The sequence below is a fragment of the Aplidium turbinatum genome, chromosome 11 (assembly GCF_918807975.1).
Source record: "Aplidium turbinatum chromosome 11, kaAplTurb1.1, whole genome shotgun sequence".
NCBI lineage: Eukaryota > Metazoa > Chordata > Ascidiacea > Aplousobranchia > Polyclinidae > Aplidium > Aplidium turbinatum.
The window spans coordinates 46,002-62,809 of record NC_137482.1 but is presented as its reverse complement, the minus strand read 5'-3'; the positions used below and the strand labels follow the sequence as shown (position 1 = coordinate 62,809).

The following is a 16,808-nucleotide window of genomic DNA, read 5'->3' as shown; positions in this document are numbered from 1 at the left end:
AAGCGTAGAGTTATGTCAAGTGGGCTGGGCAGTCACAATACATCTCACCTTGACCTGGCAATTCACCGAACGGCTGCTACAAGTTATCAAACTTGCAAACAACATTTGCTGCATGGCAGTCTTCTACGTGACGTAGTGTATTCCGGAAGACCTCTCAAGCAAGGAAAGCTAACTAGAGTGGTACCTGTGAGCAAGTTGTAAACCTCAATCGCCTCAAATGGTTCCGTGGTATTGTAACCTCTCTTGAAGGACGGTCCATGAGCGGCAAACAACGCCTAAAAATTAATCGCAACGTTAAATGAAAATAACTTATTTTGCTGAAAGTTTGTCAGTTGAAAGTTAAATGTGATTTCAAATGATTGTGGTTATATCTCATCTTACTCTCTCCTCGGACTACTACCTTAACGTGGTGAGAGAGTTTCCGTGCCTCAATGACCTCTAGAGCTGTACTGGCGGGAGCTAACTACTCCTAGAAGGGTCACCCATGCCAGGTTGGTCGAAAGGTAGAGGTCAGACAAAACGTAGTCCAAAGTACCCCAACGGCGGAACAGGCGGATGAAGCCAGCCAGGCTCAACGACTGTGAAGGCGGATGAAGGCTGCAGCGTGCCACCAGCTCCAATCGTCTTGGCTTGCCTTGCCATTGGATAAAGCTGATGGCTTTGTCAAGTTTATGTGTGCTTGTTGAGTGTGCGCCATCAAGTCCACGCTAATCAACTCACGCACAGGCATCTTCGCAAGACACTCAAACCTAACGGCGATCGATAACGCATAACTGGAACAGGCAAGTGAAAGCTGGAAGTTTCTAGTGCGGAACCGACACGTTAGTGGTGGCAACTTGATTCAGTCGCTCTATCTTTTGGAAGAAGCAGGAAAGATGTTCGGCAGCAGTTATCACGACTGAGCAGCCCTCTTTAGGATCCACTCTGCTCACCCTGAATAGGGAAGGGGCTAGAAAAGGTGCCCTGAACATAGTCTGCTTAAACTCAACCTGTCTGGAAAACCGCGTCCAGAGGGTTAACCTTACCTGCGGTCGAAAAACGAAATATGTAACTATGAAATTTGGAACCTGGAATGTTAGGACTCTAATAGATAACTCCAGCTCAAATAGGCCAGAAAGACAAACTGCTATCATTGCTCGTGAACTACAGCGTTTCAACTTTGACATCGTGGCTCTTAGCGAAACCAGGAGAGATGGAGAGGGCCAACTAGGGGAAGAATGTGGCAATTTTACTTTTTTCTGGAAGTCTATGATCTTGTACATCCGAGAATCCACGGCGTAGGTTTTGCGATTAAAAATTGCCTCCTCCAAAAACAGACAGAACAGCCAGTTGGAATAAACGCTCGACTGATGACACTCCGAATCCAATTGGCAAACAATCAACATGCAACTGTTATCAGTGCTTATGCCCCCACACTTGATGCAGAGGATGCAGTCAAGGAAGCTTTCTATAACCAACTTGATCATTTTCTTTTCCACACTTTACGAGAAGACAAAGTTATTCTTCTTGGAGACTTTAATGCAAGAGTCGGAAAACAAGTGGATCTCTGGAGAGGTACAATTGGAAAAGACGGAGTGGGGAAGGTGAACTCTAACGGAACCCTTTATCTCACTAAGTGTGCAGAGCACAACTTGGTGATAACCAACACTTTATTTCGCCAAAGAAACCGCCTGAAAGTTTCTTGGCAACATCCACGGTCAAAACATTGGCATCTCATTGACTATGTAATTGGAAGATCTCGTGACCAACAAGATGTGCTCATTACTAGAGCTGTCACTGGAGTCGATGAGTGCTGGACAGACCATCGTCTCATTGCATCGATACTAAAGATAAGACTGCGTACTAAATTAAAACACCACGATCAAGCAAAAGCTCCACAAAAATACAAGATTGAAGCTCTTCATGACACGAAGTCACGTGAGACTTTTCAACAGTGCCTCCAAACTCGTCTTCAGGAAAATTCGATTTCTGACTGTTGAAGATTGCTGGAATCACCTTAAAACGGCTATTCTCGACACATGCAAAGAAACTATTGGTCATAAGAAGAAGAACCACCAAGATTGGTTCGATGAGAACGATAAAGTTCTTAGGGAACTAATCGATAGTAAGCGCGAAGCGTTTATCACGCTCCAGAATGACTCTCAATCTGATATAAATCGTGACCTGTACGAAAAATGTAAGGCTGAAGTCCAAAGAACTACTCGTATTCTTAAGGATCAGTGGTGGGAAAAGAAAGCCCACGAAATGCAACAGCAGGCAGATGCCAATAACACACATGGCTTTTATAATGCAATAAGAGAAGTCTATGGACCATCCACGCATGGACAATCCCCTCTGAGAAGTAAGAATGGAGAAACGATACTTAAGAGCGAAGCCGAAATAAGATCTCGATGGAAGGAACATTTTGAGGAGCTTCTCAACCACACAGCTGTTATTGACAAATGCGTGATTGACATCATTCCCAACATGACACAAGAAGACTCTCTTTCTCAGACACCGTCTCTTGGAGAGGTCAAAACTGTTATCATGGCCATGAAAAACAACAAAATAGCGGGCCCTGATGGAATCCCAGCAGAGATTTACAAAGTAGGTGGCAGTTTAATCCAACATAACCTTCAACTGCTAATCAAAATCTGGACAAATGAAATTGTTCCATCTGATTTTAAAGATGCTAATATTATCACCATATACAAGCGCAAAGGTAATCGATCAGAGTGTGGAAATTATCGTGGGATCTCTCTGTTAGCAACTGCTGGCAAGATTTTAGCACGTGTTTTGAACAATCGCCTCAAACTGATATCCGAGAAGATCCTTCCTGAACCTCAGGCTGGCTTCAGGCCATCGCGTAGCACCACACCCATGATATTTTCCCTCAGACAATTGAAAGAAAAGTGTCGTGAACAACATCAACCACTGTACATGGCGTTTATTGACCTCTCTAAGGCCTTCGACCGCGTCTCAAGAGATCTCCTATGGGATGTACTTTCGAAATACGGATGTCCAGACAAATTTCTTCGGATTCTGCGTCTTCTTCATGATGGTATGTTTGCCAGAGTACAGACCAGCAACAACAGTTCTGAACCTTTCCTGGTTAACTCTGGAGTGAAACAGGGCTGCGTAATTGGACCAACTCTTTTTGTAATTTTTATTGCATCTATCTTGGAAATAGTCCACCATGACCTTCCATCTGGCATTGACATATCTTACCGCATGGATGGAAAGCTCTTTAACCTCGCCCGCCTTCAAAGTAAATCAAAGACTACAACACGGAGTGTCATGGAATTTCAATATGCCTATGATAACTGTGTAGCAGCACTGAGTGAAAACCACCTACAGCATATTCTAAATGCTTTCCACCAAGCATACAAGAGGCTTGGACTTAACGTCAATATCAACAAGACTCAGGTCCTCTTTCAACCACTTCTTAAAGATCGTACCAGTGCTCTGCCAGAAATCCTTCTCGATGGTACACCTCTAAAGAATGTGAAACACTTCTGCTACCTCGGAAGTGAAATTTCAGACAGCGTTGACCTTTAGGATGAAATACAACATCGTTTAAATTGTGCTAGCACTGCTTTTAAAACTTCGCTCAGGAACATTTGACAACTATAACATACGAAAAAGTACAAAGCTCGCCGCCTACAATGCAGTAGTTATCACAACACTACTATATGCTTCCGAGACCTGGACCACCTACCGAAACCACATTACAACTCTTGAAAGATTTCAACAACGCTGCCTGCGCAAAATTCTGAATATCAGCTGGGAAGAGAAAAGAACAAATTTGAGCGTGCTAGAAGAGGCTGAAACAACAAGCATTGAGTCCCGCATTATTCGAAATCAACTCAGATGATGCGGGCATGTAGTGCGAATGCCAGATCAGCGTCTCCCTAAACAAATGTTCTACTCGGAATTGGCTAAGGGTAAACGTTCGGTAGGTGGACAAAAGAAGCGGCATAAAGACTCACTGAAGAGTAATCTTAAAATGTGTAACATCAATTATACAAACTGGGTGGAAACCGCAAGGATAGGCTGCTTTGGAGATCTGCCGCTCGTGAAGGTGTTGTCACGTTTGAGAAGAGCAGATCTAAAAGGTTAAATAAAAAAAGAATGCAAAGAAAAGAACGACAATCACACCCACAACCAACTCTCCCAAAGGATCTTAAATGTACCAAATGTAACCGAACGTTTAAAGCCAGGATTGGACTCATTAGCCATTTAAGAACTCACCGTTAGCTTTTATTTTATTGCGAAGACCATCATCCTCGAAGACGAGGGATAGCCATCATCATCATCATCATTATTAAACATCGCGATGAGATCGAAAGAGCGTGCACGACACAATTGCAGTTGCTTTTCATCTTGCAGCTATCTTTTGCTAGGAATGCAAACAGTTCCCACTTCATCTCTTTGCTCTGTATCTCAACCCGTATAATTGCAGACACTCAGCCTGAATGATTTGTTGAACTTGTGCGCTGCAGGAGATTTACAATAAACCTCCACACGGTGTTCTATGGGGAGCAGGTCTGGTATCACTCTTCTTCAACACTTACGATCTTCCATTTACAACATCTGAGAACTATGCATGTGCTGAAGACCTGGCCCAGGGTGATCCCGAAATGCATGTGGAAAAAACTTGTCATGAAATTCCGACCACCCTACCACTTTTTTACATTGGCTAAAAAAAGGTAACAAGCAAAACGTCAGAAAAATTGAATAATGCTAGCTGCTAGATAGGTAGTCACTACGTGGTCTAGCCCCCTGAAGAAGTCAGTCGCGTCTGATTGACGAAACGTCGAAATAAAAGCAGATTGTCACTGTATACATTCTGTGATAGTTTAGCTTAATTTGCACCAGTAGAACATCTCATATTATTTAATTTAATGTCTGGTGAACAGCCTCATTTAATTTTCAGAAAAATTGGTTAATAATCAGAGGTGCCATGCGAAGCTGACAATCAGGTGTTTTGAGGGACTGAAATGATTTAAAAATTTTCCAACAGTCAACACAGAACAAAGAAAAGGAGCATGTCACCTTCTTGAGGTACAGTCAGAAAACTAACATCTACTTGACGTGACGGCACCTACACCTTTGATTTAGTAATTGATGCAGTGTTCAAGAATTCAGCCAAGATTATCCACCTCGAGTGCACAATTGGGGAGACCTCCATCAGCTTCAAGTCTATGTTAACAGAACCAACCATTATTGCCAAACAAATTTTGTAAGTTTCGATCTGCACTGAGATCGTAAAAAAAAGCGAAAACGAAAAGTTTTGGTTGAGAATAAGAGAAAAAGTGAAATACAGGTACCGGTCTATCAAGTTGCCTGCCTAGTCACATGTTGGTCCCCTTGTTTCGCGATTTTACTTAAACTGTAGAATTAATAACCTTTGACAGTCACAGACGGCTGAGAATCATAAATTAATACAATACACTGTGTAGCAAAAGTAATATAACTTTATAATCTATAATTTGTGTGATTTTAACCCCTCGCTTCCGCATGAAAAGCGTTTTTTTATAACTTAATTTATAGTGCAACTAAGATAAAAAGATCTTTTAGGACAGATAGAAACTTTGTATTTCTGCTTCTGTACAGCTTTGTTTGATTGAGCTTCTGTACTTTTGTTTTGACCCTTCCAGCTTAAGCAGTTTTCAAAATATGGCAATTTGATCTTTATTTGACCTTTTGGTCTGATGGCCGTTGAAGGAGTCACCCCTAAAAAAAAAATTGGAAAATGATTTCTAGTTCCATGTGGCAGCTTTTCAAAACCTTTTTTTCAAATTGACATAAAAGTGTTTGTCAGTCCACCCAAACAGTTAATGAGCCACCTTGTGTGTGAAAACTTGAATGATTATGTGACATCCCTATACATTGTTCAATCTTGCAAAATTTTACGCAGTAACGTATTTTAGACAATGAAAAAAAAGTAAGGTAATTAAAAAAAAAAAAATGGAAACACCGTTACTTGACCAGCTGCACTCCACGGAAGACTAACAAGCATTGAGAGTTCGTGGGACATGACAACCTCATTGCTTGCAAGCAGGAAGCTAAGCGAGAGCAAACCTCTGGCGACTGTCATTCGTCTCAAGAACCGAGAGATAAAACTACTTGAGTTGAATGACCACAAATGAAGCGCATCATTAACGGCATCAGAGAACATCTAATGGATGGAATAATTTCCCGGCAACAAGACTTCAACAACCGTAAACTTCACTCTGTCAATCCTGGTGACCGGGCCTGCGTCAGTGGTTCAAAGCCTCTACAAATATGCGAAGCTGCCAGAATTAAGCTCTCAAAGAAGCTTTCCCAGTCCGAGGATAAAGATTCAATCAATCCTTGAGTGAGCGCCCTATCCAGAAGGCACCACGTGGGATGACAAAATATTGAAAAGCTGCACTTTCTCCCTATAGGAAAGAAGAAGCACTTTCTCCCCATAGGAAAGAAGAAGCACTGGTCCCATAACTTATATCATTTTGATTCGACTTACATGCATGCTTTTAAACTCGTTATCGAAGCCATGAGTACCTCGTCCACAAGAATTCAAGCTGCCTTTCTTCCTGTAACAATGCATGAAAACTTCATCAGTTCATCAAAGCAACATCATATGTTAATTTATTGAATATTTATCCTCGGACTGACAAAGGCTTTGATAGCTTATTGCTGGCAGCTAAGCATACTTGCAATGGCATTGAACCTTTGATGCAGGCCTGGTCACCGAAATTGACAGAGTGAAGTTTCTTCTTGTTAAAGTGTCGTTGTCTGTGAATAAATCAATCCATTAGGTGCCGCTGAATAGAGAGCAGTTCTTGTCATGGGTTGCTGAAGCGCACCCTCCGAGAGCCGAACCAGCGCTGGTTGATATTGAAATTTCTCGCTTATACTTCTCTCTGATAAGCAGATTGTTGTAACATTATTATCTTGAAACAGAAATAATATTAACGTAGTAAGAAATGTTGCCTTTGAAACATCGCCAACTCCAGATTTTAAAAGGACAAATCCTCGTTCCCAATGGCTCGCGCGACGACAGCGGAGTAGAAATGTGTTGCTCACACAGAGCAAGAACAGCGGACTGGTTGAAAATGTGAAATGTGCAACGATAACTTTTCATCTGTCATTAACCAAATAAAAGATAGAAAACGAATGAATTGTAAGCCATTAAACCTTCTTTTTATAAACCCAACTCTTGACATACCATTCACCTCACTTGTGCATCGTGATGCAACAATGTATCGGAAGAGAGCTGATTCAATTGTCACTTGCCCGTGATGAAAGATAAAGGCAAGGGCTGCAAAAGCGCTGCACTTGATGACCTCTCACTCCTATCCAGAGGCTACGGTCTTTCGCATTCTCTCATTGGATGCACACTGCATGTTTTCGTTCTCTTTTTATGTACGTTTTGTTTTGCATCCGAACAAAAATAAACGACCGACTACGTAGGTTTCTACTCCCTGTCTTTCATTTCAACTCGCCTTTGTTGACGTCTCGTTTTTACCAATAGTAGAGGAACAGTCTCCGCGATAGAATGAAATGTAGTTATAATGTTTAGTAGCCGTAAACAATGTGGATATTGTAAAACAAAGGAAAGCAATGCAGACTTATGTGTGTTTTATGGAGTTGAAAATTTTTGACAGAGTTCACAAAGATGATGTCATGGATAGAATGAAATGGCAAATATGAATGGAGACGATCTCTGAAAGAGAAGAATCAGTTATTCCCACCATTGGCAAAGAAACAATTTTAAATGATGATGACAATGACGACAACGGTATTGCGGTCGACTTATTTCTAGTAAATTGAAATTCGTCAAATAAAACTTTCTTGGGTCTGGTTTAAGATGATGACAAGTAGTAGATTTGATATGTGGTGACCTGGTGCCCCTGTCTACGTCTCACGTCCTGTCCACGTTCTACATCCTCTCCACGTCCTGTCTACGTCCTACATCCTGTCTACGTCCTGTCCACGTCCTACGTCCTGTTCACGTCCTACGTCCTGTCCACGTCCTACGTCCTGTCCACGTCCTACGTCCTGTCCACGTCCTACGTCCTGTCCACGTCCTACATCCTGTCCACGTCCTACGTCCTGTCCACGTCCTACGTCCTGTCCACGTCCTACGTCCTGTCCACGTCCTACGTCCTGTCCACGTCATACGTCCTGTCCACGTCCTACGTCCTCTCCACGTCCTACGTCCTGTCTACGTCCTGTCTACGTCCTACGTCCTGCCACGTCCTACGTCTTGTCCACGTCCTACGTCCTGTCCACGTCCTGTCCACGTCCTACGTCCTGTCCACGTCCTACGTCTTGTCCACGTCCTACGTCCTGTCCACGTCCTACGTCCTGTCCACGTCCTACGTCCTGTTCACGTCCTACGTCCTGTCCACGTCCTACGTCCTGTCCACGTCCTGTCCACGTCCTACGTCCTCTCCACGTCATACGTCCTGTCCACGTTCCATCCGTGACCCACACCCTATCCATGAAAACACTTCTTCTCTTGAACTTACCTCCCCTACCCATGAAACTTTCCACTCCCTATAACCACATGTTTCTATACACTCACCCTTCTACCACCCAACCATCGTCGACAATCAAATTTACGGGATCAATTCGCTTGTTGTTCGCGTAGTGAGGGCGCTTTGGGAGATACTCGTAAGAGAGGAACGACTGAAAACAAATGATAATATAAACAGAACGTGGGTGTACCTTTCCTGCGGAATATCTCAACAGAGAAACACCAAGTTTTGTTTGGCTACTATAAAGAAATGAAAATATTACATTTGTTCTTGGTCCGTGAAGTTAAAAAGCATAGTTTTGAACAGATTTCTCGTGGATAGAACAATTTATTGGCCAGAGTGATGGCTGCACCTCGTCTTCGAGGATGATGGTCTTAATGATGAACTAATTTATTAGATGAACTGTTATAGGCTTTATAGCGAATTGCACTAGCTTTCGGAACACAGTTCCTTAGCCATGTGCTATGGTGATCTTGATTCGTCATACCACATGACTAGAGAACTGTGTTCCGAAAGCTAGTGCAATTCGCTATTACCACAGCAAACCCGCAGCATCAGGCTAAAACAGATCGTTAGTATCTACATTGTGAAGATAAAAAATTTGTTGAAAGAATAGCAAAATATTATGACATATGTCTTTGCCCAATGACGACATTATGAGATCACAATAAGCTTCTGACCTGCCAATGAGCTTCCTCGTGGTGACAACGCAATGCATTGTGGGTAGCTCTTGCATCAAAGTGATACCACATCGTTGGGTTGGAACTTTTGCCTATTCGACCAAAAGCCCCTTCTCTGTAGTAAACAGTATCCAAGTTTATGTTATATTCTTCCAAGCTTTTCTTTCTGTCGCAGCCCAGGAGGGACATTCCTGCAAGACAATAGCGATATTTTCAACAGCAGATTTTGCTGCATATAAATCCACTAAACAGGCGACTGCTCTCTAGCTGTCTGACAGTATTGAGAATGAGATCCACCAAATCATGAGCAGCCAGTGGGATGGCTCAGCAATATAGAAAATAAAATTCCAATGAAAATGAAGACAACATGAATCATACCGTGATCCGCCAACATGACCAGATTGATGCAATTCTCCAATCCTCTAAGTTTCAAACCATTCATCAATATCTCAACGATCCCATCAGCCTCCTCCAGAGTCTTGCTCATCTCTTGGCTGTCTGGTCCTCTTGTGTGTCCTTCTGTGTCGACAATCTCCATGTAGAGGATAATCAGGGAGGGCCTAAATCGGTCAACAGTTTTGTGAGGTCACAGTCAGGTAAATGTCGTAAAATTTTATGTTTTTGTCGAAGCGCTTTTCGACTGGACGGGTCTAAAAGTTTCAACTTTTTGAACGGTTAACTTCATCCTGAACGCAATATCCTGAAAAGAGTCAGACGAAAAGTACTTCGAGCAATAAACCACCTTCTCGCCATTTAAGTGTTTACACAGCGACGGCTAACATCCGTTCTTGCATTTGTCTGCATTGTCATGACGACCGTCGTCATGAAGATATTACGAATAAAGAGACAACAATCACTCCACCTAGTGGCTTTCGGCTGATCAAGCCATTCCAATGCTTTGTACATTCGCTGCTCGTTGGGAATCTTGTTACTGAACTTTTCGCTTTCTACGTTGACGCCGAAGTCCACGCTGCACCCAGGCCACAGATGACATCGTGTTGTCTTCCCCTGATTCGCAGCTGTCACCCAAATCTATGAGATTGTAAATAAAATGTATAATGAAAATAAAATTCAAAAAATCTACCTATGGAAATCGTCATGAATAGGATGCCATGCGTGGAACGGAAAGGCGCAAAGTCACGTCATGTGACTATTAAATGGCGAACTTTCCTGTCTTTTGTAATCATGACAACCACTTGATGTCAATAAATGAACACCTATCCTTGACATCTACACACTCCGATAGTCGAACCACCATCACTTGTAGATGTTTGTACTTTTAGTACAAATAATTATAATTGCCACAATTATTGCATATCTCGATGGTCGAAAACTCTCGGTTTGCGTTTGCATTTGAATCAAATAATGTTAAACCATCCGATGTGAAACAGTTTTGGATCACTAACATATAAATCTAAGTGACATTTATCAGGAGGCTACAATATAGTAATTTTTAAACACGTACAAAAATAAATCAACAAAGATTCACACCGAGTGAGTTCGACGCATCGTACTGTATGTAAACTCAACAAAACATACAGTCTCAAACAAAAATTAACTTGCCAAAATTACGGGATATACATTGCAACGTGCACCATATGTCACGAACACTATGTAGGACAAACCATGACAAAATTTTCCACACGTTGGGCCACACATAGATCTATTTGGAACAGTTTTAATTACTTTGATAAATCCGGTGACAAAGCAGCATTATTGAAACATTATGCGAAACTCCACAATATTGAACTCAAAACGAAACCAGCTCTGGCAGACTGCTTTGTCGTTACTTTCGCCGAACAACCCAGCAAACATTATTTAGACATCGCTGAAGATAAATGGTTACATACAATCAAAGCCACCATAAACATACAGAAACTGATTCGACCAACCACTTAAATCCCATGTCATCAGCAACCTCCGACCCCTGTGGTGTAGATTCTTCAACTATGCCCATTTAAACGTATTCTTTTTTGACGCTTTGTCTATGTAAGCTTATGGCAATGGACTGAAATTAAATTGCGTTTTTCTTTGTATTCGTCTTGTTGAACTGTTGTAATTTACTAGATGGATGCCCATTTACACTTATTCTTTATTGACGCTTTATCGATATAAACTTACGGCAATGGACTGAAACTAAATTGCGTTTTTCTTTGTATTCGCCTTCTTAAACTGTTGTAATTTACTAGACGGATGATCAGGTTAATGTATTTCTTGAATTTTGTATCAGAATATTGTTGGAAATCGTGGGAGAACACCAGTTAAGATTTAGGCTTGCAGGTTTTGATTTTAATATTATGTAACCATCTATTTAAAATATAATTTTTATGCGTGTTGATAACATCGGAGTTTGCTTTATTTGTTCGTTTTACGTATTTTTCAAATTTTCTTCTTTTTTTACATGTGCTAGCTGAAGATGCTATTACTATAGCGAAATCGATTCTTAACTTAATAAATTACACTAAGAGGTTAGATTGTTGTGCAAATGCCAGCATTTGATGAATGCAAATTAGCAGTAGGCCTACCATCTGGAATAACAATGATAAAATTTAGCTACACATAAAGAATAACATACTGTTGTGCAGGAGGTAGAAAATAAATTTACCAAACCCAACACAGCAATTGATATGTTTCACAAACTTAATCTCAACATCACACATAAAAATAGGAGTCGAAAACTATACAAACCGGCACGGAACAGATCGTACGAAGTGTTGCAGATAAGCAAAACACGTGCACCCAATTATGTAATATAACTGGTTCAACCCTGACCAAAGAACTCAAATTACTGGTTCGTCTCCCAATCAGATAACCAACATTACTGGTTCGTCCCCAACCAGTAAACCAACATTACTGGTTCGTCCCCAACCAGTAAACCAAGATTACTGGTTCGTCCCCAACCAGGAAAACAACATTACTGGTTCGTCCCCAACCAGGAAACCAACATTATTGATTCGTTTTCCAACCAAGAAACCAACATTATTGGTTCGTTTTCCAACCAAGAAACCAACATTACCGGTTCGCCTCCCCACCAATACTTCTGACGAGCTTCTTCAAGATTTTCTTCTTCTGAGTTGATAAAAAATTCTTTCTCCAGATCATGGTCGTACATCTTTTTGTCGATGATCCCGTGGCTCTCCGGATACAATCCCTTCATCACAACGATCGTAGAAGTTTAATAAGTTTCCTATTCACTAAATTGTCTGTATACAAAAAACTTCGCGTAAAACTTGTTCTTATTTCGACTCTGATGTCATACCGAATTGACGATGTTTTGCTTCATCAAAACGAGAGAAAGTTAAAACACAATCGAAACTTCCAGCTTTATAGACAAAGAAATTTAAAACTAAACAAAGCTCAAATGTAGCTGGAGCTTGAATGCTCATTAGAATTTTCACCTCTAAAACAACAAACTAATAACATACCGTGGCAATTGTGTGATGGTTTGGAAAGGTCTTGGTCGGATAAACTGCTCTCATATAAGGGGCGTGCACACCACAAGAAGCTGCAAAGTACAAGGTCCAGCAAATAAACAATTTAAGAAAATAAGCAAGTAAGTAAAAATTCCGCTAACCTACCACTGAGAGTCGAAGCAGCGCCGCGTGATGTTGAGCCGAGCGCGTAACCACTGAGCTAACGGGGCGGACTAGATGTGGGTGCAGTGGGTAACAAGTGCACTCACATCCACTTACCCACTGCACTCACACCCACTTACCTACTGCACTCACATCCACTTACCCACTGCACTCACATCCACTTACCCACTGCACTCACACCTACTTACCCACTGCACTCACATCCACTTAACCGCTGCACACACATCCACTTACCCACTGCACTCACATCTACTTACCCACCACACTCACATCTACTTACCCACCACACTCACATCCACTTACCCACTGCACTAACATCCACTTACCCACTGCACTAACATCCACTTACCCACTGCACTCACATCCACTTACTCACCACACTCACATCCACTTACCCACTGCACTCACATCTACTTACCTACTGCACTCACATCCACTTACACACTGCACTCACACCCACTTACCCACTGCACTCACACCCACTTACCCACTGCACTCACACCCACTTACCCACTGCACTCACACCCATTTACCCACCACACTCACATCCACTTACCCACTGTACTCACATCCACTTACCCACTGCGCTCACATCCACTTACCCACTGCACTAACATCCACTAACTCATTGCACTCACATCCACTTACCCACCACACTCACATCTACTTACCTACTGCATTCACATCTACTTACCCACTGCACTCACATCCACTTACCCACTGCACTCACATCCACTTACCCACTGCACTCACATCCACTTACCCACTGCAGTCACACCTACTTACCCACTGCACTCACATTCACTTAACTAGTGCACTCACATCCACTTACCCACCACACTCACATCTACTTAACCAGTGTACTCACATCCACTTACCCACTGCACTCACATCCACTTACCCACTGCACTCACATCCACTTACCCACCACACTCACATCTACTTACCTACTGCATTCACATCTACTTACCCACTGCACTCACATCCACTTACTTACTGCACTCACATCCACTTACCCACTGCACTCACATCCACTTACCCACTGCACTCACATCTACTTACCCACTGCACTCACATTCACTTAACTAGTGCACTCACATCCACTTACCCACTGCACTCACATCTACTTAACCAGTGTACTCACATCCACTTACCCACTGCACTCACATCCACTTACCCACTGCACTCACACCCACTTACCCACCACACTCACATCTACTTACCCACTGCACTCACATTCACTTACCCACTGCACTCACATCTACTTACCCACTGTACTCACATCCACTTACACACTGCACTCACATCTACTTACCCACTGCTGTCACATCCACTTACCCACTGCACTAACATCCACTTACCTACTGCACTCACATTCACTTGCCCACAACACTCACATTAACCACTCACATTACCTACTGCACTCACATTCACTTGCCCACAGCACTCATATTAACCCCTCACATTACCCACAGCACTCACAGTAACCGGCCCTGCGTCAAGAGCCTCTACAAGTATGCGAAACTACCAGGAATAACCTATCAAGGCTTTGTCAGTCCGAGGATAAATATTCAAAACCAACCAACCAACATCTACTTACCTACTGCAGTCACATCCACTTACCCACCGCTTTCAGTTTACTTCCAACTGCATGCACTAACTTACCTAGTTTCCATATGTTGGGTGTAAGATGTCTATAAATATATTCTGCTTTGAAACCGTCAATGGAGAAGAGAATGACTGGAGGCTCATCGAATCTGCAAAGTATGAAAACATTCAACTGAGAAGTAAAAATTTCCTTTCTCTCTTGGGGAACCTGAGATACTGAAGCGAGGCACGTCCGCAAATGGCAGTTAGTAGAAAGGCCTTTTAAAAATTGAAGTTTGCTGCAAATGGAATGTTGATTGATTGGTCTATTTTGCAGCTGAGGACCAAAAACGGCCGATTTGCCACGAGAGAGGAACTGTCAGTACACGCTGGTACCTCACAAAAAATTGAAGAGACAAACTAGCGTCGAGGCAATTGTGGCCTATTCGACGAAAGTGAAGATGGGAGTGGACCTGGTGCTAAACTGTAACAATGGCTAACGGAGTCTGGTACTGATGACGTCATGGCCGCGCTCGGTAGGATAAAATACGAGGTATCTCAGTACGTCAACAACCGGAATCCTTTAGATAAGCGTTTGATGAACGTAGCGACATGGAATGTGGCATGGAATATGTTTACATTAGCGGAGTTGAGTGTTCCTCAACACTTAATGTGGCTGCTCAAAAAGATGAATAATTAAAGCTAAACTTTTTGCCTCTCTGAGTCATTCCTTTATGACATCACAGTTTCATTTTGTTAATTGTCTTGAGACTTCATAATTTAAAACCTTGAGAAACTTTTCACGTATTGAATTTGGTAAAGTTTAAATCGCCCTTGTTGCAAGTGTTAACTGTTAATAATTAACAAAATTGTACAGAATACTGAAAAGTTTGGGTGTTTATCAGGACAATTATCGTTTCTAGCACTAGTTGCTACGTCCATCTGATGAAATTGAAAGTAAAATTAACAACAAACAAGATGGTTTATTGCTTCACTGACGTTTCGCGCACCATGACAATGCGCATCCTCAGAGCGAATAACATACAAAATAAAATTTCACCAGGTTATATACTGCAGTGCGATTGAAGGCAAGAAAAAATAATAAAACACGCAATATTTTAAAAAAATTGGCCAAAGATGTGTGAGCAGTTACTTTCCACGTTTTTTATTATTTTTTCTTGCCTTCAATCGCACTGCAGTATATAACCTGGTGAAATTTTATTTTGTATGTTATTCGCTCTGAGGATGCGCATTGTCATGGTGCGCGAAACGTCAGTGAAGCAATAAACCATCTTGTTTGTTGTTAATTTTACTTTCAATTTCATCAGATGGACGTAGCAACTAGTGCTAGAAACGAAAATTGTACAGTATGCACGTTTTTTTTTTTTGTAAAACTGAGAAAAAAAAATGTAGTTGAGCTATGTGTGTATTTTTTTATATTTAATCGTATCTTTGCTTTTTTACTTTTTCTAAATTCGTGCGGTCACACTGAGCCGGTTTCCTGTAATTTTGCTTTACTGAATCTTTTATTTATGGCATCAAATTTTTTTAATGCGTTTGAAGACTCACAAAGCAAAAGTTCAGGAAACTTGTCACCTTTTAAATTTTTCTTTGCGTTATAAAGTTTAATCGCCCTTGCACTTGCAAATGAATTGTAGGACTATTTCACAAAAAAATTTCTATCTCGCTTCTAGGTTTGGTGGCTGTGCAATTTTAAGATAATGGTAACACTGTTTTATCAGTGTATATTTTAAACTTTTAGGTTTTGCCATCTTTCCCTTTTGTTCGTGTCAAATTTGTATGTTCACTTTGCCGTTCTGTACATGTTTGCGCCAGCAGCAAAAAAAAAAAAAGAATTAAATAAGGCAATAGGAATGGTGCGAGTAGATGATCAAAAAACAGAATCCTTTCAATCCCAAAAGGGTGTCAGGCAAGGGTTCTTGATATCATCGCATCTTTTCAATGGCATTGTAGAAATGATCATGACAATCTCAGTCTGCGTAAAAAAAGTAGAAAAGTTTTTGGGAACTATTTCGAATGAGAGGTACACTGATTGTACAACAATTGTAGCGAACAGCAAGGAAGAGATCGAAATGATGGCAGAGAGCCTAAGACAAGTGAGTCTGGAGATGAGTCCATCAATTGACAGCGCCAAGACTGCTACAATGAGATTGCCTGGAAATGGAAAAGTAAAATCAATGGTCAGGAGGTTTAAGAGGTGGAAACGTTCAAGTACTTGGGTTCAACCACTCCAGATGGATACAGTACATAACTCCAGATGGATACAGTACATAACTCCAGATGGATACAGTACATCACTCCAGGTAGATACAGTACACCACTCCAGATGGATACAGTACACAAGTCCAGATGGATACAGTACACCACTCCAGATAAATGCAGTACATCACTCCAGGTAGATACAGTACACCACTCCA

At 41.6% G+C, this 16,808-nt stretch overlaps 1 protein-coding gene across 3 annotated transcripts in view; it reads right to left on the bottom strand.

The window, feature by feature from the left end:
* The window catches only part of LOC145779386 (venom phosphodiesterase 2-like), a 39,653-nt gene that overhangs the window by 11,718 nt on the left and 11,127 nt on the right, over positions 1-16,808 (bottom strand). For 2 of the 3 annotated variants that reach the window (XM_082590964.1, XM_082590965.1), the window contains 9 exons: positions 14,449-14,540; positions 12,613-12,692; positions 12,204-12,338; positions 10,050-10,219; positions 9,566-9,747; positions 9,188-9,378; positions 8,555-8,658; positions 6,488-6,557; positions 185-275 (listed from right to left, as the gene is read on the bottom strand). In XM_082590964.1, the coding sequence (XP_082447090.1) occupies positions 185-275; positions 6,488-6,557; positions 8,555-8,658; positions 9,188-9,378; positions 9,566-9,747; positions 10,050-10,219; positions 12,204-12,338; positions 12,613-12,692; positions 14,449-14,540 (1,115 nt within the window). Of the gene's footprint in view, positions 1-184; positions 276-6,487; positions 6,558-8,554; positions 8,659-9,187; positions 9,379-9,565; positions 9,748-10,049; positions 10,220-12,203; positions 12,391-12,612; positions 12,693-14,448; positions 14,541-16,808 lie in introns of those variants that run through there. The other variant, XM_082590966.1, reaches the window with a different exon arrangement.